Here is a 22,759-nt window from a genome sequence, read left to right as displayed (position 1 = left end):
TCATTTTGACGGTTTGGCTTTTCCCGCAGCCAAATTTTGGGGCCCGACTTTTCACATTTGAAAGGAGAAAGATGCAAGAAGAAAAAAAAAAGTAAGTAACAAACTCACCCGACAGCAGCAGTGTTGCCAAAAGCCGGAATGGCTTTATAAACACCTTCTGATTGAGATGGATTTGCGTGCGAAATCCAACAAGAGTGTGACGCGCAGCTTGCTTTTCCAGTTCGATTTCGTCTCGGATGCTGTCGGTGGATACTGACGCAGTGCTGCCGGATTGCGCGTCTAGCGGGGGTGGGGGGTACGGGTATTGCAGCGGAAGGAAAATCATAGAAATTCAATGAAACCTGGTTTGCCTTCCCGGGACGGGCAGAAACGGTCCCCTCGTTTTGCCGGCAGGATTCGGCCAATGATTTTTCCCGCTTTCGGGCGGGCGGGGTTTTCCAATGGGAATGGGAAGATTATTTCTGGAGCGCATTGTATTTTTCCCCCGTTCCTACTGCGCGGCCCTCTCGGCTGGGTGGCCAATGGGAAGGAAACGTCTTTGTTCGGTATCGGTTCGATGATTGATGATGCCCGAAGAGAAGTTTTCTTATTGTTTATGAAGGTGGATTTTGTCCTCCCGTCCACCGTTTTGCTCTCCTTACTTGCTGAAAATATCGAAAGGAAAGAAAGAATACTCACACACAAACACACACACACACACACACACACATATTATTGCATTTGGCCGTGTCCTGGCCGTGTCCTTGGCAGTTGGATTTAATTTTTTGGCCCCCGGAAACCGAGCAATTTTTCTCGCCGTAGATTGATCATACCGAAAAAAAAACTCACAGCACCGTGCGCCATGATTAATTACGCAGACATGTTGTTTTGCAAATGTTTTTTTTTTCTTTTCTTGTTTGTGAGGGTGGTGGTTTGCTTTTTGCATTTTTCATATTTTATTACTGCATCATAATCTGCAGTATCGGAACGAATCTGTCATGCATCATTGCGGGAGCGAAATAAAATTGATCTAGATTGCCGCACACCGTCGTCTTTGTCTGTCTATACACACACACTGTCTGTATACAGTTTGATGATTATTAATGTTCCTAAAAAGCTGACAGAGTAGTGTGTGTGTGTGTGTGTGTGTTTAGGAGAAATTATTTATGTTTCCCGTTTCGCGGGCATCACACCTCTATCAGGAGAAATTGATGGTTTGTAGCAGTCCGTCAGTCAGATAAAGCGACCCGCTGCGCAAATTCGAGCAGTTTTCTGCGTAGTTTTTTGCGTAGTTTTGCGTCAAAAAATACGCAAAAAAATACGCTAGACTTCAGCCAAAACTACGATAGCCAGCGCATTTATTGCAGTTTTTAGGTGCGGAACGAGCGCCATCTGCTGAAGGAATGGATGAACTATTTCAGACGGCGGAGCAAAAAAAACGGCCGAAAAATTCAAAAAATATTGGCGCCCATTCCTTCCTCTTCTTCCTCTTACTCCCTTCCCCTCCCTGCCTTGCCTTATACTTGCGCTTCAGCCCGTGCCTTTCGCCGTCAGCTGATTGTGTGTATGCGTTGGTATATATGTACATTGCGGTTGTGTATTGTATTTGGTGGGTATAGCATTTATTTATTGTGTGTGACCTTGACGGTGCGGGAGAAGCTGGTTCATTTTGGGATTTAAAGTGTTATCGGTGTATTGATGGTTTATTTTATTTCGTGCCGCTGCTGATGAGACCATTCGATGCCCCTGCCAGTTGAGGGTGAAGAAGCCTATTTAAAACAAGCGTAGGAGAACGTCTAACACTAATCTAATATTTTTTAATTTGAACATGTTTCATGCTTCAACGACCTTCTAAGCATCATGAAGCACAGTGTATAGTGACTAAAAAAATATATTTTTCTAATGTGCCGAAATCTTTCTCGAGTTTTTGTGTCTCGACACACACACACACACGCACACAGCGCGGGGAAAGTGACCATTCACTCTATCATGTCGCGATTCCCCACCCCGCCCGGCGCTAGGGATGAGGATGCGCTACATGATAGCTGAACCAGCCTTTCTTCCGATAAGGTAGTCGTGCTCGATCGTGCGGGGAGGGGGTGGGGGGTGCGTGCTTGCGTTCGCGCTTTCGTGGGTGCATGCTTGCGTTCGCGCTTTCGTGGGTGCGTGCTGGTGTGCGCGCTTTCATGCTCGCGGGCGGGCGTACGAGCGTGTGTGTGTGCGTGCGTGCGTGCTGGCGTGCGCGCGTTCATGCATGTGTGCGCGCGCGCGCGCGCGTTTGTGTGTGTGTGTGTGTGTGTGTGTGTGTGTGTGTGCGAGTTTGCGCGCGCGTGTTTGTGAGTTTGCGCGCGCGTGTTTGTGTGTGTGCGTGCGTTTGGAAACACCAAAACTATTTGATTCTGATGCGTACATTTCCATCCGCTGCGGCTGCAAAATACCACGCATTTTCGATCTCGCTACCTGAGAGACAACACAACCATTGGCATTGGCATCTTTGCGATCGGCTCTGCTGTTGGGGGTATCAAAAAGACACACGATCAAAGCAAACGTGCGTATGATATGTTGCACATTTATTTCTAATTCTAAGCTAGCGGACGCAAGTGGAAACAACATTTTGAATTGAATCCATACAAAAGAGGAGGATTTGTTTATTACGGTGTGCGTATGGTGCTGCACCAGTCCGTCCAGAATCTGGCGGCTTGCTGGTTTGGAGTAGTTATCATGACGCCGATTGACCGGCAATGCCTTGGAATGGGTTTGGATCGGTAGGTTCATGTTTTAGTCGAGTGCATTCCGTGCATTTGTCGCGCCACAGCAGTAGACCCGGCAGCACCAAAGTCAAAACAAAAACCTTCCCCGAGTGTGGACTGCTATGCTAATTTCTTCTTCTTTTTATTATTATTCTTATTATTGGCGTAATGGCTTACGCGATCATGCCGGTCTTTTCAGGACTTGAGTATAACGTAGCCATATAGTCAGCCCTTGCTACGGCGGACGGTTCATACGCGATTAGAACCCACGACGGGCATGCAGATGTGAGGAATGATGGCGGTGCCGCGGGCCCGCTCCTATCCAGCGTGCAACTTGCATACTTCCACACTGTCTCCTGCTCGATGCATACGCTGCAGGCAGGAGGAAGGATGCACCTCCACGATAAAAAAAACACCGTCATGAACCAGCGGTGGACCTAACGGTAGGCGGACTAGGCGGTCGCCGAAGATTTCTAGTCTGTGATATGCCGTATGTCTACAAGTATTAGCGACAAAGGCCCCCGGAAAGATGATCGTAAGGGTCCCATGGCCACCCCTCTTCCACCGGCAATTTAAGTATACCGTTCAATCTTCCAACAGCTGTGTGCCAGTACCCCCTACTCCCGGTCATCAGTTACCATTGACAGGGGCCTCAATTCGTCTTTCCGCCTTTCATGAACACCTTCTGTTCTTTGACCGATGGATCATAACATTCCGGAAGAAATTACATTTGGCGACAGTTTTGCATACACACGCACACTCACAACCATGCGCAGGATGCTTAGCATATCTATGTAATTCACAACAAACGAAATCAATAGCTTAGCTTGCGCTCTAGATACCGGCGGAATGAAAAGTTGATGAAAATCAGCGCCGGGCTGAATGTGTTAATGCGAATTAGGGTTCTGCGCGTTGCACAGCAAACCCTCTATCGTGCGCTAGCGATTCCTTAGTCATTTTTACATTGCAGCAATTGAACTTATTGCGCTTTTTTGGTTTGATTTGTGAAAATAAAACTTCATCGCCGCAATGTTTGTTAACGGCATTTTTAGGCGCCACAACAGCTCGCGAGCATTGACCACACGCGAGAAAGAGATAGCGCTATGGAGGGAAAAAGCACGGACGACGGCTGACAGCGATTGGCCGTCTGACGCACCAACACATTCAAACCTTCGACAGCGCGCTCAGGCGAGGGGAATGAGGCGGAGCCAGGGACGGGTAGCTCGACGAGCTGCTCGACAAATTTGCCGTTGGAGAGAAAAGGAAGGCATGATGAAATTCTCAGAACTCCATGATTTCTTCCGTCGCTTTGCGCAGCGGGGAGCTTTTTGTGCAATATTTTATTTGTTTTTTTTTATTGTCTACTTTTTCTTATTCATCTTATTTGTCTCCTAATAACCTGAGTTATTGTCTTCTCGTTTGATGAAGACATTCATATAATATACTTGGTGAGCACGTTACGTTCAATGCGCTTTTCCTAAACAAGCAAGCAAAGCCATTCTGAGAACTTCGGACCCGTCCGCCCTTACACAAACCAATACAGCAATCGATTGAACCACCAGCGCACCCCGAACGGACCCATGCGAATAGCTCAATATAAAGCATTCAGCACTGGGCAAACGAAAGTGATGTTGGCAAGCGACTAACTCCCATCCAAAAAGTGACTGTCCAACAAAATTTAAAAAAAAAACATCCATCTTTGTCCGGTACGCCGCACCAAGCTGCCGATTGGAGGAGCTGCCATTCTTTCAAACGGCGCATTTAATTGAACCGACGAATCCTCTTAGTGTTGATTCAAATTTAATCAACTGCTGCTCACTCTGCTGCTAATGAAGGAAAAGTTTCGCTACACGCACCGCGTCCGCCGGCTTAACTTTCGGGAGCAAATAACTTCAACCCATCCACCTCTTCCTCCTGCCCCTCCCTTCGGGGGGAAAATTGGTAGTTGCCATTTAAACGCCGGCCAGGTGCGCTTTAATTACAGCATTATCGTCGCACGGTCGCGGAAGTGCCTACGGCGTTAAGCGTACTCCCTTCCCTCCCACTCTCCCTCCCTCCCCCTAACGCTCGATCGTCCCGAACCGAAGAAAGGTGTCTTTACCGCCCTCTTCGGAAGCACCCCATCCGCCCATCGCGATGGGGCGCGATGACAATCAATTTAATGGAAATATTTAATTAGCCTAATGGTGTGTAGCAACGGCAACGGCAACGGGCCGGAAAGATGCTGCGCCGTGTCAGCGTCGCGTTTTCTTACGAAACCGAAACCCCGCTGGGGTGGGGAAGCGAAAGTGATCCGGCACGGTGGGATTATATGCGCAGCTTCCACGCCTAGCCAAAAACGAGCTACTGGGAGTTCTTGTGTTTTACACATTTTTGCTTCCATTTCCCCGTTTCGGAGCTTCCGCCCGGCGGCGGCGACGGCACCAATCGCGGTGGTAAAGTGAAATATCATGTCACCGTGTGTGTCGTGTGCGAGGCTCGATGGTTGAACGCTGTTCGGTTGCCAGCTTTTGTTCTACATGCAAAAATTCGGGAAAAACAACCTCATCCAATGTCGCAATCGTCGGTACGGGTCTGCGTTACAAGTTGTTCCGGGCGGGATTCCACCGTACGCAACGAGCAAGCGACTCTATTTACTGTCCCTCCCCCGAGATGCTTAGCACAGACAGACAGACAGACAGACACGTGGTTGGCGTGTCCGCTTCCCATCCCACCGGTGGAATGCTAGCGGAGACAGGTTTTTTTTAGAGAAGAGAGAGTGCACCGAGCGTACACCACCGCTTCACTAGGAATGTCAAGGATCTTCGCCCGATGGTGTGGTGTTCGTTACATCAGACCCTGCAAGTTGCTCGAGACTTTCGTGCGTACCGCACCGAATCAGCTGGGTATGAACGGCGAACTCAAAAGGCATCCTCGATCGGGCGAGCAAAGCTAGCAGCTCGTGAAACCAGGACCGCACCGGAACGTGCCATCTTTTCCGCTGCCACAAAGCCTGACCTGACGACCCAACGCATCGCCAGTGTGGTTGGCATGCCAATCCACAGCAGCCACAGTGACTTTGGGCTGGATTAATGAGAAGCCATTGTGCTTGCCGAGTGGAGATAATTTATCGAACCAGGAGGCCTCGCAGCTTATCCTCCATTTCTGAGCTACTGCACTGCTGCGCATTTCCAGAAAAAAACGCGTTGAAGCCCCAGTTTTTGGTTTTGTTGCTCCCACCCACAACATATACACTAACAAAACAACCAACTTTTCTCGCACGGAAAAGATGGCACGGATTTCACCAGCTGTCAGCATTGACAAATTAAAATTTCCATCTCATTGCCCAGCAAGTCAGCTCCCGTGTGGACGTGCGAACCTGCTGCATTTGCATTTGCCACGAGAGCACGTACCGGGTACACCCCCTAGACCCGGTGTGACCGCTGAGGCCCTCCCCTGTCGCACTGTCATTTGCGGCTGCACGTGTAAAGCAACTGTCAACCCAGCTGTCAAAATATGAATATTTTAGTGACGGTGCACGAATGCGCCCCGTGCTCAAAATATAGTACGTGATGGGCTGAAAAATTGATTAATAGCATTACCATTTTTCTTTTTTCTCCAACTCGTTGCTTTTAGTGTGTGTGTGTGTGTGTGTGTTGCTTTCTTGTCATCTCGTGTGTGCAAAACCGTGTGACCACACTGTGGCGTCCCATAGCGTCCAGTGATGCTTGTTGCAATGCTGTTCCCCGCTTTTTTGTGGTTGTTGTTGCTGGATGGATGCTGGATCCATTCCATTTCGGTGCCGGTGCTCGGTACGCGACCGGTATAACAGAGCCATCCGCCCGCCCTATGCATCCCCATTTCCGCTTTTTTTCCCGATGGTCGCTGGGAAATTGCATTTGATGTGGGCTTGCACAGGTATTAAAATTTGTATCTAGCAGGACTTCCGCCGGGTGGCGAGCCGTACAGTGTGGGAGCTATTTATAGGCGCGGGCGGTTGATATGGATGTGCCGGTTTTTTTTTTAATTGAATTTCTTTTGATGAACAGTCTGGTTAGCCGTTCAACTGCTGCTGCAAACTTCCGTTTATAACCTTATACTTTATACTTTAACGCTTTTGTTTTGGAGTCCCAACCCCACACGGGAAGTAAGAAAGGGCAGGCTGGTATGTTGTTATGCTGTAGCGTAAGTAACGTTGTACAGGCAGTGCTGCCAAATGTCACTGTCAATGTCATAAAAAATCTGACTGAAACAAAATCCATATCAGCGCCACGTACTCAATTGTGATCAGAAGTGATACTCAAAATGATTGGTGTGATCAATGCATGGCTCGTGGCATTTTTGTGACCATCGTTTGGTCAGTCACTATGTCATGACTTTTTTTTTTTTTTGGTGTGATCAGTTCTGCAAAATATCACTGTCATAGTCATGACACATTCCGGCTGAAACAAAATCATGTCAGCGTCACTAGCTCTACTGTGATGATCAGAGGCGATCCTCAAACAGTTGGTGCGACCATCACATCCATGGTGACATTGTGTGTAATCAACTTTTGGTCAGTCACTTGGTCGTGACAGCGCGAGAAAGCATGCTCATTTTGTTGGTTGGGACCACATACAAAGTATATTCCAAGAATGATGAGATTGTGATATGGCAAAAAATGTCGTAACCAAGTGAGTGACTAAGAGTTGGGTGCTAATCAAAATGTCACCAAGCATGTGATTGATTCTCCAACTGTTTGAGTATCGTCACTGATCATCTCAGTTGTGTACGTGGTCTGATTTGAGTTTCGTTTCAGTCATGAGTGTTGATGACTGAAACAGTGGCATTTTTCAACACCGTTCACAGACAGAAAAAAATCATGTTTATGCTTGCGTCGGTATTAAGCAATGAGCATCAAGCTACCACAGATATGTTGATTGTTTTCGTTGGTAAAAATCTCGCGATGCTCATGACATTTTGTAGCACTGGGTACAGGTGATTTTTTATTTTTGGTTATTTATTATATTTATTAAAAGTTAAAACTTTACACGCTGCGCTTACAACTGCGCACACACACTGTGCATGCCTCGCCCGGATGGAAATGAAACCAACACGGCTGGGAAAAGTGTCGCAGGGGGGCTGGGGGGGCAATCCGGACCCAGCAAAGCGTGTACAAGACCGCAAACGATTGGAAGCAATTTTGCAACATGTGTGCACTCTAATTGATCGGCAGCTTTGGCCCCAAGCATTGTGCGCCGGGCAAGGGGGGGGGGGGGGCACCCAACGACGGTGCAGGAAAACATTCAATGGAAATGGGACTTACCACTGCTCACCCCTATTTGCTCCCCTTTCGATTTCATAAAAAAAAATAAAACAGAACGGGAAATTGAGTGAGGGAGGAATACAAATTTCAATACGGTTTGAAGTTACGCTTGGCAAATGTCTCAATATAAAGTGGTGCGTGGAGAAGCGGGGGGAAGGGGCAGTAAGTAAGAGGGTTTATTTGAACGTGAAAAATAAATATACATATACAACTTTGACTTCAAAAAGAGGCAGTAAAAGGGTAAAAAAAAGAGTGAAAAAAAGCCCAGGCACGTAAATATTTCTTTCCCGCTCGAGCGCTCGAGTACTGTGGTCCCTGTTTGAGAAAGTTCTCCTCTTTTAAACCAAATTATAAATCACTGTGTCAAACCAGGCGGCAAAAGGTGGAGGGGAAGGGGTGGGCTTTGCTACAATTTCCTAACCAGGGTGGGAGGCGTGGGTAAGGTGGAAAAACTGAGGGAGACTCCCGGACCAGCCAGCTATAACTCAATCAACCCCCCTCCCCCCGGTTGCCGAAAATGCCGTGCCGGAATATTGAACCGATTATTGGGTGTATCCGGGAGCCGTTTCCTTTTTCCGCCGACACTCCGCCTGCTCGGCTAAACGATGGTTTTCCCCACCCCGTTTCTGTTTCGTTTTTTTTTGCTTTTTTGCTTTACCCAGACCCAGCGGGGCAGGATTATGCTGCTGGAAATATTCAAAAGGAAATTGTAGCCGAGAAAAATGGGCGGCAACCCATTGGATGGAGTTTTCCCTTCCGTGCGGTACGATGCTGTCGGTTTTTAGTCGTGTTTTTTTGGTTTTGGTTTTGGCAAAGATTGTGTGGAACAATTTGATGATGTAAATTCCATCACCGACCGAGTGTTTGCGTGTGTGTGTGTGTGTGTGTGTGCTGCACATGCGATTATTCCTCGCAGGCTGCTATTCATATTTTGTTAAAGGATGATCTGAAAATATGTTCTTGGGATTTTGGGCCCGATGTTTGGTTTTTCAATATTTTGCATGCTTAAAACACCTCCCCCCTACACTTCCCTATGAAAAAGGACGAAAGAAAGCTGACACTAGTGGGGGTGGGGCCTTGTGCTCCCAGCAAACAGTTTGCGCTCCGACGAAGAGGAGCTTAAGCTTCTGGGCGGCTTATCCGCCCAACTGCTGCTGCTCCGTTGCCGAACTGTCTCCTGCGCAAACCGTCACAGTCGGATATTGGTACACGTGACTGCCCCCACCGCCCCGCACAAACGATAAGGCGATAAATCTGCCGCTTAACCGGCACAGCGCGATGTGTTGGCGAAAAGAATTTACACAAGAATGTGAAAGTGCACCAGCAGTGTGTTAGTTTATTATTGGCCTGGTTGGGGAAGCGTTTTGTTCGCGACATGTAAGCGATACCGACCGCTAAGTGCATAGGGATGGAATTTGCTTTCTGTTTTTTTTTGTTTTGTTTACACAAAAATATACATCAGGCCGTCTTGCGCGAAAGCATGGCAAGGAATGTCCGTGTCCTGTTGTGTCGATCGAACAATATTATTCAATTAAGCAACCGACTGAAACTGGTACAGGCTGTTGGTTTTGGGAAACACTTTTTGACGCTCTGGGAAGCACAATCCTTTTTGTCTTCGTTTTGCGTGCACGCCACCAGACAGACCGGTAGTTTAATTGATAAACGCAACGGCTACTGCGATCGCTAAAAGGGTGGATCGATTCCTATCAGAGGACCCCGTGGTCTTTCAATTTGTCCGGAAATACTTTTCTGATAGAAAAAAGGGTCTTATAAGATTTTGAGACTCATTGTAGAACATTGAATTTCCAAAAGGGAAAAAGCTTATTTTGTTTGCATTGCTTTTTAACGTTCACAATTCTCATCTCTTCTGTTTTTCATCAATCTTTGTAACTACCTTTTCTATTGGAAGTTAACATTCATTCCATGCCAATATGTGGTGCATTGAAGATCTTTGGTTATGTTTTCGGAAATAAAAATGTTCGCTACAAAACTTGAAGCTTGTCTATAGCTCCTTTAAATCACAATATTGAGTTCCTATCCAGGAAATAGGTACAACAAATACTATTTATTGTCAGCCAAGAAAAATATAATACAAGGGAAGAAGTACAAAGGATTTATTCTTTTTGCACTGGTCATTTGAAGTATAGGTTTTCATTTTTATAAAATAGATCGTCAACTCGACGCTTGAATTCTACAGACTACCAACAAAAAAGTTTATTAACCGAAATTAAATGCACAACGCTTATCTTAGCCGTGTCTGTTAATCTGGGTGACATTTAAACCGAAATTGAATATATTTACACTTTCGCTCGCTAAACCAAAGGCCCGGAGCTCATTTTTAATATCCCACTGGCTACACCAAAACAACCCGCTCCCCATCGAAGGCAATAAAACCCGTACCTTTCGTGCTTGGTGCGTTATTGCCCGATTTATTTTACCGGTGCCGTTTCGTTCCCACCCTGCGAGTGAAGCTAATAAAGTGCCACATAAAATAAATCATCCCCATTTACCTTTACCGCTCCCCCTGCCGTGGGGCTGCATCCTGTGGGAGCAAATCCTCTCCCTGGACTGCAAAACCAAACACAAACAAAAAACGTCGGTAAACATCTAAACCAAAGCACAGCATAATAGTATGTACCGGGTCGTACTATCGCGCGCAAGCAGAGCAGCTTGACCGAAAGCGCGCAACCGAAGCGTGTAAACGTGTCGATTGTCGGCTAAACAAAAAAAAAAAAAGCACTGCAAGACAGCGCCATAGCATAAAACTAGGTGCCCGTACCCGTCACCAAAGCCCAATACAGCAAAAACAACAACAAAATCACCCCTATATTGACGGCTTATGACGGGAACGGGTAGCGCTCCACAGGTTAAGGGCACAGCACATACGGCACAAGCGTCTGGGAGGAGGAGGAAAAGGCATAAAATTTGACACCCCACATTGTTGTCCAACAAGTCGCGGGTCGCCCTTTTGCCCGCCCCAAAAATCCCTTGCAAACGGTTCACTCTTCTAGCCCCTTTCTCCCACCCGCCATCCCACAGGCTGGAAGTCATTAAAAATGTGCCGCTGTTTTTATTCATGTCGGTATGGTTTTCCATATTTTTTTTTCTTCCTTCTGTTGCCGCTTCTTCCCAGTGTTAACCTGTTAGTAGCCGGCACCAGCTGCCAAACAAACATCCCCGGCCCAAACGACCCACCCGATGGAGCATGCAACATATTTCAACACGTCACACAGGATTTTGACCGACCGAGAGGCGGTGGGAGGTGCGCTGGCGGTAACCACATCAAAGTTAATTACCAGTCCCAGTTTCCCGCACGTCCCTTTGGCTTTTCGGTTGCGTATGTGTGCTTTTTTTTTGCACTGTGCTGCTGTTCGTGCCATTTTCACCATTTTCGAGGTGCGCGCTACGCCATCCCTACCTTGTGGCCTGACCTTTCTCCAGCACCTTTCGGTATTTCCGCGAGCGAGCGAGCGCGCGCCCGCATCTGTGTATGCGTTTGGCAAGTGGGAAAAGATCACGCAAGGGGGGAGGGGAGGGGGGGGGGGAATTGTAGAGAGCATAATTTTGATCCCGGCAGCACTGGCAAAATTTACATCCATTAACGGGTGCAATGGTAAAAGTTGAATGTGCTGCTTGCAAATGGTTAGGTTTCGCTGTCGGGTGGGGTTTGGGGCACGCGAAACGGTGGGTGTCGTCCCATTATTACTGCCCGGTATGGCGAAAAAGGTGGGATAATGTGTAATGTGGGATTTTTCATCTCCTTTTTTTGCGTTAGTTATTAGTCAATCCTTTATCTTAATGTTGGGTGCCAGCAACACAAGCGCCAGTTAGTTCAACGAAGCAGTTTTTTGCAGCGTTATTTTGTATGGAATGGAATTATATTTTAATGCGGCATCGCCTCCGGTAGCCATTTGCAATTAAGCTTTAAAGAGGTGTTTAATTTGTTTCCTGCATTTTGTATTTGTTCATCACTGTTGTCATTATCAGTGTCAGTAAGAGCATTCTTTTCGCGTGGCTGGAAAAGTTTTTTTCCTCAAATTGGTTCAAGCGGGATTCTGACCCTAATCGGACTGTGTAAGAGCCAGTGTAGCTATCGATTAGACCACCATGCTGCTCTCGCAAAAGGGGCTCATAAATCGATACTGCTTCAACCGATCACGTGATCGTTTTGATGAGTTCTTCCAATTTCATCGATAAATGGGTAAATTTAAACGCGCGCACGAATTCTAAAGCCCTGCTGCACCGAGCGCGTGCCGCAAAGCTTCAAAATGTAACCTCACCAACCACCCTTCGGTACGATCGTTAGCGCAAGGAAAACATCACCAAAATTACGGTGAAACGTACCTCAGTGACACCATTACGCGCGTTTTGGTCACGTTTCGGAATGAGCTCACGTTACTTTTTTGATGATATCGACCGAAAGGCGTGTGCGGCCACAGTGCGGCCACCTGTGCCTGAACCTTTGCCGAAGGATGTAGAGCGTCCGTGGGCTGAACAAAAAAAAAAAAAAGATGCCTCATCATCGTCATCATCATCAACAACACGAACGCCATCAGCCGCAACATCCCATCTTGGGAGCCCTCCGGCCCATTACGGTGCCCGCTTTTCGAGTACCGAGCATTAAGCGGAGTTCGGCTCCAACGCCTCCAACAATCACACCTCGATGCGAAACCTCCCGCCCCACAAGTGTACTGCCTGGCCGGATACCGCTCTAAAAACAAACATCTTTTAATTGAAATTAGGTACGCGAGAATGGCTCGCCACCGGCCCGGTCGCACAGTCCCGCACAGTCATGGCGAGAAACGGGCAGGCGATATCTTTTTGAAGCAGCAGCAGCAGCAACAATGGCAATGGCAGTTGGGAAGAAATAAACAGCACCTAGCGCGTCCCCGTGCCGCTCGCAGCGGTCCCTTCCCGCGCGAAACGCGAAACGAAAACAAACCACAATACGGCGCGGAATCGGCGGGCCAAGCCTCTTGACGCAGGGAGGTTTTGTGCCCATTTGCGCCAGTACTTTATTGTACCGCAACGGCAGCCGAAGCATCTCCAAATCTCGCACAAAACCGGCAGCCAGCCTTCGTCGTAGGAGGCGCACGGCGGCCTTTTCCAAATGAGAAGATTATCGTGTGACCATTTATCTTGATTAAACTCACCGCAAGCGGTTCAATCGGCCGATTCTGCTCCGTGCTTGCGAGTAGTTGTCCTCTGCGGGGTGTTGTTTTTTTTTCTCTCTCTCTCTTTCTCTTTTCGCATTTAAATTTGAATTAAAGCAACTCATCGTGAGATTTCGCTAACGCCGACCGAAAGCGGAATGATTTTGATTTGCTGCTGCTGCCTTCCACGGCTGCTGATGCCTCCTGGGAAGCGTCCCGGCATCCAAACCCACTGGGTAGGCGGTATCAGTTGCGGTAAGATGCTTGGTGGAAGTTTTTTGCACACCTCATCGAAATTGTGCGAATGCGATTTGTCCTAATTGACTGAGATTTCTAATTTGGCATTCCACTCCACGCCGCGGGCAAGCAAAATCCCCTCGGAAAGGGGGTTTTGGTGTCTCCCGGCTTTGGGAGGCCCCAACAGGTTCCAGGAGTAGTCTCTGTGATAGATCCAGGCACTCGGGGCGCTCAGGAAGCAGGACACTCGTACTCCAGGCACGAGCTACCTTAAACCCACTGTTCCACTGTGAGAAGCGATCAGGTCCATCAGCAATTCTGAAGCAAAACAGCCCCTGGGAATCGAAACGGGGGCGCCCACTACGGCTCCCATACGCTTGCGCTGCTGCTACGTTCCGCTCCCAGCGTTAGCGGTATGATAAATAGGAACATTGAGATGTTTTGTCAAGCTGGTCGCAAGCAAACACCGAAATGGAGACGCGCACTCTGCACAAATTGCCATTATTTATTCGATTGCTGCCAGCCGTCCTGGTCCTACACTGTAGGTTGCTGGCGGGACAGCGAGCGCTCTACTCTACTCCCACTGACGCTTTTGCTCTGCCGTGGGTGTGTGTGTGTGTGTGTGTGAGAGTGCTCATAAACTGTGAAGAGCGTGTTTACTGCCTCGGATGTGTCATAAAAACGTAATATAAATCGAGACGAATCATACGCGCCGCCTTCTGCCTTCTTCGCGCTGCCCGTGACATTGTTGCGCTGCCAGCGGCGCATCTCGCATTTGCTACACGCGGCCGGCTACACTGCTGAAATAATTATTATTTACAAACGAAGCAGTGTCACACGGGCTTTGTTTCACAGCACAAGTTGGTACAGCTCTTTGCTGGGATGATTTTTGCTCGCTGCCGAAACACCGGAAATCGACTCCCGGAGCGAAGGCATGGGGAAATCCGCGGAAGTTTGCGCCGGCTTCGGCATCTCATCCTCTTCACCTCTTTGCGTTCCCCGGGCTGCATTACTATGAATAATTTAATGTAGAAGCATCGCCCGCCGCCGCCGCCGCCGTGCCCGTGGGGTCTTCGTTGCTTTCCTACGCGACTTTTGCCACTCCAGGGCAGTATCCAGATCAGACGCATGATCTCTGTGTATGAGAGCTACGGGGGTGGGTCCGGACGGAAATTAAAGATTAAAATAGCGACCGAAAACCCCGTACCCCTGTAGCGTTTCCTTCTGGCTAGGCTTATTGTTTGACTTGTAGGCGTGCGGAGCCCCCGAGGGTTTTCTTTGACCAGCCTCGAGCGTAATCCACTGCCACGTTGTTGGATCACGTCCTGGGAGCGCTGTTTTTGCTTTTGTTTGGGGAAGAGCTCCAAACCTTTCTTCTTAAGGGTCAACTATTAACCTTAGGTGGCGTTGACGTGTGCCTCTGTAAGCAAGAACTCTACTTCACCGCCTTCTGAAGATGCTCCAAGAGGTGATCCAACCATGTTTTTTTCCAGCATTCTTCTTCAACATCTTCACATCTTTAGCACCGAGATATCACCTCCAACTAATCTTACTGTTCTCTCTCTTTCTCTCTCTCTCTCTTTCTATCTCTCTCCCTTACCACGCTCATTTCCGGGGAACGGTGTCCCATTGTGTCGGTCGCGGAACAATGCCAGCCTGCAACTGTAATGGACACGCGCGCCGCTGCCGGTTCAACATGGAGCTGTACAAGATGTCCGGCCGGATATCCGGCGGCGTGTGTCTAAGCTGCCGGCATGCGACCACCGGCCGCCACTGTCACTACTGCCGGGAGGGATTCTACCGTGACGCCACCAAGCCGATCACGCACCGGAAGGTTTGCAAAGGTAGGTACGCCTGCGACGACCCATTCCTGCACGTTTTTTTTAGGTTCTAATCAAGATTTGCCCAACTACCTGCTAACAGAGCGTTCTCGCAATGCGATAAGATCAATCCAAGGACCTTGGTGACTTCGTCACCGTGTAGGTGCAAGTCGTGTGATTTTTCTTTATCTTGTGTTCTGCATCACCTCAGTTTATGGCATGGAAGGAGCGCAGGAAATTTCATCAGATCACATAATTTAATGAAGATTTATGATGTCTACCGTCAAGCAGGGGGGAGAGATTACCCGACGATGTTCGCACACGGTTTCGCGAAACGTACCCTATTAATCATTACTCTCTCGCCCGTTTTACGGTGGAGAATGAGCAGAGCGTGACAACAACAGCGTAAAAAAAAGGACAGTATCAGAGCTGCCAATATCGGGAAGCAGACCATTTTTGCTGAAAGCGATTTGTGTCGAAGTCGGCAGGAGCTTACGCGCTTCCATAATCGGTAACTAATTTGAATTCCTTTCGGTAATGCAGTCGAGATTGGTTGCGGGTGACAAATTTGCTCCGTCCGGCCCGAGTACTTACGCCGTGTGGCCTTCGGTGCGCTCCCCAGTGCTGCTGCTGCTGCTGGGTCTGCGGGAGGCAGGACTTTAAATAATAAATTGCCACGGCTGAGCCTGGCTCATACTTACCTCAATGGATGGGCTTCTTGAGCCGGCAAAGTTCCGGAAACTGCTACATGCCACTGCCGCCACACCGGCAGTACCTTTGCCGCTGGTCGTTGCCGCGACAGCTTTAGCGCCAGTGTCGACTTTATCTGCAAGAAATTCTATCACAAGCTCCCCGATTGATTCGGCTGTGCCGGAGCACATCTCACAGCTCCACAGCATCTAAAGAACCTATTTCCCGCAAAACTCCAAAGCCCCCCCCCCCCCCCCCCAAACATTTGCCCAAAATAAAACCCAAAACAGTAGCAGCAACCAGGCCTGGCAGAGGAAGATATTCCGGATTTCCGGTCGGTGGGATGGGGTCGTCTTTCCGCTCGAAAGTAATTTCTTTCTGAAGATTATTAATAATTCATCACCACGCCCGGGCGGTGCTGCCGGTTTGCCGGCGCTGTGCGCCAAAAAGCCTAGGTCTGCCAGCCCATCACCATCGATCTCTTGGGCACCTTGCCGCCCCCTCCCCCCCCCCCCCTCGGGGGAACGAGTCCCGTGCTAGACACAGCTTGGCACACCGCCACCGAGTGCCATTCCCGCGTTTCGCAATCCATCATCATCGCGAGCGCACGCTCTGCCCCCAAAAAAAAAAAGTACAAAAATGGGCGAACCGTTACTAAATGTGTATTGTTGAAATGTTTTCGGGAGCCGTGGCGAGAGGGCCACAAAAAAAAGTCCATACACTCGAAGCAATTTTCCGATTTGTTACTTACGGACTCGGTGGAGGACGCTTTTCAATTTACGCTTTTAGTCCCTTCGTTTCATTAGCACCGGGAATTGCACTGGGGCTTTTTTCCCCCCCCCAAGGGCATCAACAGTTCGGGTGGGCGAAAAAATCAACAATTCAGCATTCGACTTAAACGCGAGGGCACGTTTTCACGTCCCAGTGCACTTTTCTTTTTCGATCTCGCATTTTCTTTCCTTTTTTTGAGGTGGTTTTCCCGCATATAGAGCATCCTTCTGTCGGTCTGCGTCCCGAAAAGGTGCCCACCGTTTGCTACATTTCCCGACTGACGAACCTGACATAAGCCCGGGTGTCTGAGATGGGAAATAAATTACCTCCAGCTGCAGCTACACGGTCGGCAGGCAGTGGGGATGAAATTAAGCGAAAGCCAAATCATAACTTCAATACGGCTGTTGCAGGCAAACTTCTGGAGAAGAAAAAGGTTCTCCATTCACTTCCCCCGCTTCACGAGTGTAGACGGCGCTTCATTAAGGACATCACGCCTAGGCGCACCGCATTGTTCTTTGACCGTTATTATGACTGCCAGCTTTTACCCGACGCTTCGCCCACCGTGAAGACCCGGAACGAAGTGATTATGGATGAATTATGGATGTGCCAGCTCAAGCGGGAGCTCAGGGTTTTGGCGTTTGCTGCCCCTTTTTTTCTGTTCTTTTACTGCCCCGGCTAAGAAGTTGAGATATTTCTAGCACGCAATTTCACTCCTCATCCACATCATTCGCTCATATGCCCATTCGTGTCAGTGTGTGTGTGTGCGTGTGTGTTAGCTTTATATGTTTGATTGCAAAGACAACACACGCGGAATACGAAATCCAAACGATCCGGTTCGAAGGACCAAAACTCGCTGTGCGTTTGCTGGAGCGTGCTGTAGAAGATAAGCTCTTTCGGCAAACTGGATCGAGCACTTTTTGATGCGTTAGTTTGAACGGTTTGAAAAATTGCACGAATAAAGAAGACTTTCACAACACAAACCAAAACGGTGCCTGCAATATCCGGGCACATCGGGCCAGTTGGACGCGTGCTGGAAAGGATATCGTTTTTGAAATTTAGCCGTCAGCTAGTCGCAGGCCTCAACAGGCAAGAGTCCCAGCCCCCTCGCAGCGAAGGGATACAAGTTAACTACTCACCTACGCACGGTCCCGCTGGCGCTGGCGGCGCCCGATAAGGTGGGTCGGGTGTGCTCGTACCTTACCAGGGCGCAGCCTGTCAGGCTGGAACTTCAAACGCAAAACCAATTGTTTGGCGAGTGAGGGCTGGGGGGCTAGGGACGACCGGGTGCCACAGATATTGACGAGCCACGTTTCGGGCCGGTCGGGTCGGGTGTGTATGTGTATCTCATCCCGAACGCTCAGGGGCATAATTTCGAATCCATATCAACAGTAGAGACGGGAGAGCGCATCGGACAACTGGACGAAACAAACAAACAGACGAAAGACGATGGCGAGCAAAGTGCCAGTGTACCGAAATTGGTACTAGGACTGTAACGGGCCGACGGGCTCGTAGCTGCGGCAGCTGTGGCAGATGAGCCTGTGCGATGCCATCCCCCTCCCCGTCCATAGCACGGCTGTGCTTTATTGCGTACGCATGCACGAATGTGCAAACAGTGCGAGTTCGGGTAATTTGTACCGGCCACAGTGTGCTATCAGTTTCAGGCTCGGTATCGGTGTGTACACTGCTGGACCGAGCAGCTCCCAGTGGGCAGTGACTGCATCCCTGGATGTGGCTATTGACTCGCGGACATCAGTTCGTAGTTCCGCCCGCTGTTCGTTACTGCAGGTTTGCTTTCCGCAAGCCGTCGGCCGGGGCTGCGGCCGATGATACTGTGATACGGTGATTAAAATCTATTTAGCGCATCAAACAAACACACATCGATGTGAGTGGGACGATTTTGCGTCACAAAAATTCATCAAGCACAAACCGCGATAAAGAAACATTATCACTGCCCTCTCACAGCTGCGCTTTGCTGCGAGTTCGACGGCGACGGACCGATTCCCCCATTGCGATAGCGCTACGGCACAGCGAACAATGGACGGATAGCGTCAAGCTGGACGCCATCGGTAGCCATTTTGTTGACGCACAGCAAAAATGACGCGCCCGGCTGTTAGGGTATCGCCCAGCAGCCGGTGCAATCGCTGAAACGCACACGCACTGTGCTGTAAGTCGAGCGGTTCCGTTCGGCGCGGGAGCGGGCTGCCCTGATGAGCCAAAAATTTAATTTCACCAACGAAACCGATAACGGCATCGCGCATAAACACCGAACGAACACAGCCCGCGGGGGTAAACAGAAATCCGATGAGAACGCGCTCGGATCTAGTGACGGTGGATCGGAAGCGTTTGCCGCTCACTTATTGCTACCGGAGGCCAAAACCACCGACCGAGAGGGTGTGCGCTTGCAAATGATTGAATTTTAATTGTTCAGCCGCGCTCTAGCCTGCCCCGTGCCGAGCTGTCGTCGTCTTCCGGAGAGGCCGGCATGCGAACAGTCCGCCGACAGCGGAACTGCAACACAACGGGCCACAGTTGACAATCAGGCCCGCGACTGGTCCGTTTAATTGTTGTTGCCCATTAATGATGAACCGGGAGGACATGAATCGGTCAGCTTCTAGCAGTGCACGAGAATCGATCGTACAGGCACTGGAGATGTTCTAGGCTCCTCTTCAGCTAGAACAACCTGTGTAGATATTAAGCAAAAAAAAAAAAACAAACAAATGGACAATACTCCCAACAAGCTCCACAACCAGTTTGCACACCAATATAAAACACACCCGGTGAACACTCTGTGTGAAGCAGGTGACAGGGGGAGTGATGCTCGATTTATGGTACGACCTGGAGAGTTGATAATGAATTTATAAATATTCTAGCAGCTGTCCAGGTGTACTTAGCACTTTCCAATGAATGTGTGACGAGGAGCCGGAGCCGACTGTTTGCTCCGAACCCGTGCTGTGCCCAATTGCCTATTAATAATTATTAGTGCTCGGCTGGCTTTCGTTCGCTGGACGGGGGGTCACTTTTGTTTAACACATTTTACATGCCCATGCCCATTACGAGCGTACAGCGCACAGCTCCCACCATTTTGCTGTTATTTGTTGACTAGTTTTTGGGGGTGTTAAAACAACTACAGCAGCACTACTACTACTACTACTACTACAACTATAACCCATATTTATAACACCAGTGTCTGTAAACTGGCACAAATATGTTTGTTAGAACGCTCCTCGTTACACCTGCAGCGTCAGCGTTCAATTTCTCTCGACCGGGTACTAACAATATTGCAGTGAGGAAAATAAGTGCAAAACCTTCACTTTGACCGTGGCGACCGCTCTTTTTTTTAGTTGTGTGTCAGCCACCTTCGCTTCCTTGACGGTACTTCGCCCTGCTTGCACACACGCGTGGTGCATCACCCGGCACTATGGGACTGTGAAGTAGTGTGGAAAATTAACATCAATGCAATGCATTCATTCAAAAAGATTTGTTTTCGATTTTGAAGATTTTGAGTATTTACTACACCCATCAGTTATACTTAAACAACCTGGAGGAGTAACATCGGCAGGCTTGAACTGACTCAACTACCGAAATTAACAAATGAAAGAAGATGTTATGAATCCAAAAGTGCATGTACAAGTTGGCATCGTAGAAGTGATACACTAATTCTAGTGCAGCTTGATAGTGTTTTCTGTTGCTGGCTGTCAAGCACACGAGTAAATTCTGACTGTTTTGCATGTCATGTTTACTATTTATTCAACATAAATACACTCAGCTTTCAGTCCAGATCGTAAGATTTTTTTTTTCATTAAAACAATACAAATCCGTATATTTACTTACAAACTATTCACTAACTTATCATGACCTTCCACGTGTTTTTATTCGTTATTTGTTTTATTTCATCATTTTCTATCAATTCTGTGTAGTTTATGAAAAGACTCATGATGTTTTTTTTTGTCATTTTGCTTATATATGCCTCTCAGTTCGGGCTTAGATAATTCGTTGAATGAAAGAGATTTTATGTTGTATGATTCAATAATTTCTTTAAACATTTTCCAGTAATCTTCGATTTTCTCTGCAGTTTTTAAATTTGTGTTCTAGTGTTTCAGTAATTCCGAAAAAAAGAGCAATTTGTACTGTTAACCGATTTGTAATTATGTTAGAATTTTTGATCCCGAGTACTGATTTTTTCATTTACTAGCAAATAGTATAAGGTTCTTTGTTTTGAGCTAAGTTCAATTGAGTTAATATTTCACCATATTTTGTTCCATTTGAATGCTGGGTATGTATTTTGTGTAATTGAAGGAGAAGGAATAATGTTTATCATTGTTTTATGTATTTCACTTGCAGTGGGTTTTTGTAATCTGTTAAATAAGCACATTCTTTTGTTATTACTTCCAAACATGGATAGAATTTGTTGGATGTTTGGAGGGTTTTCTATTTTCAGCACGAATTTTGAGGTGAAAGGCATATTAGTTTTTTTCTTTGAGATGTCTATTGATCAGTAATAATGGCATCTTTATGCTTGGTAGAAGAAGATTTAGACCTGCTTTACGCTTAGGATAGGCCAAGTTGGTTCATACTGACTCTCAGTACACCTTTAGGCCACAAGAACTCACCAAGTAAAGATGTGAGCATTGCTGTATGTTTTTCGTTCGCTGATATTATTGATCCTAACTACCAAATTTTAGCTGTTAAGAATGTGTTTGCTAATATGGTAAGAATAGTAACAAGATAACGATCTCAAACATTTAAATTTGGATGGATTCAAGAGTTGTCAAGTGCAAAGGTACTATACTTGAAACGAATTAAGTACAATGCAAGTTTAGTACTAAAAGATATTGGTTAAATCGATTCCAAAGAGACGACTCCGGGCGACTCCGGGCGATTTCGGACGGCTCCAGACGAATCCGAACTACTCCAGATAATGTTGGGCAGAACTACCTTCCGGAGTCCGGTTCCGAAATTATCGGAGTTGGACCGGATCTTTGCCAACTTAACCCATCACTTTTTGAAAGAATGTATCCTTTTCTTTTCATAATTTTGACATAATTGAAGAATTCAGAGATAATTATTCGCTCCAAAAATGTTTTATTTTGTGAATCATGAATTATGATTCTGATTCTTTCATGATCATCATAATTCAATCATATTTTCAATTGAAATGGTTGTTTTCCTGCGTTTTACCCCCGTTTTTGTCCACCATGACCCACTGTCCGGTTGCAAGACGGCTGCCTTCCCCACCCCTTTTGAATCGCTCCCTGCAATCCGCCAGCATCAGCGCACACCCATGGCAAAAGGCGATAGGAAGCGAAGGAGTGAAAATATTTATGACTTTGCTGCGCCAAAATATCGCATTAAATAATTTTTAATGTGCATGCGCTACCACACCACCCTTCCCCAAAGTTGTGCCGTGGCGGTCTCGTCGTCTCGGGTTCGGGTCGGTTAAAAGCGTTCGCATGTGTCTGGGTCCTGACTATGGCCCAACTAGCCCAGCGGCGATATTGCTATCAACATCATCATCGCTATTATTGCTACCTGCCTTGCAGAAAGAAAAAAAAATCTCGCTTGGAAGTAGCAAAGTGTTTTTTTTTCTTTGCACCTTCTCCTCTCATCTCATGTCTTACTTTGCAACCCCCTCCCACCCGGTCGGATTTGAATGCACACGGACCACAGCATCGTGTGAGGCCTGCATGTGCATTTCGTGTGTCTGTGTGTGTGTGTGTGTCTGATGCACAAGGTGTGTTTTGATTTAATGCAACCCGCACTCTTCACCACTCGGATGCTTCCAATCTTCGGCAGCAGCTCTCAGCATGAGTGTGTGTGTGTGTGTGTGCTCGAAATGGCGACTGGGGCATCTGGGGTAAAAGATAATCTGGAATCCGGTACAAGTTGAAGGTGAGATTTACCGATTATACACACCGTACACCGAAAACGCCTCATGCATGACGTGCACGGGACGATGCGCCGGCACGTCCGGGATGTACACGCAGTTTCGCACTTTAGATGGTCTGGGCGCACCGGGGCTGCAACATTCCACCGCTGCACTGCACGGAAGATTTCGAGCAGGATCTTTCGTGCCCC

At 47.9% G+C, this 22,759-nt stretch overlaps 1 protein-coding gene across 2 annotated transcripts in view; it reads left to right on the top strand.

Annotated features, from left to right (window-relative positions):
- Window positions 1–22,759, top strand: part of LOC120955798 (netrin-A-like) — a 61,849-nt gene that overhangs the window by 19,094 nt on the left and 19,996 nt on the right. For both annotated transcript variants that reach the window (XM_040376968.2, XM_040376978.2), the window contains exon 2: window positions 15,059–15,247. In XM_040376968.2, coding sequence (XP_040232902.2) covers window positions 15,059–15,247 — 189 coding nt within the window. The remainder of the gene's footprint in view (window positions 1–15,058; window positions 15,248–22,759) is intronic.

This window comes from Anopheles coluzzii, chromosome X (genome assembly GCF_943734685.1).
Source record: "Anopheles coluzzii chromosome X, AcolN3, whole genome shotgun sequence".
NCBI classification, from domain to species: domain Eukaryota; kingdom Metazoa; phylum Arthropoda; class Insecta; order Diptera; family Culicidae; genus Anopheles; species Anopheles coluzzii.
The sequence above is the reverse complement of the archived record's forward strand: the minus strand, read 5'-3'. Positions and strand labels throughout refer to the sequence as shown.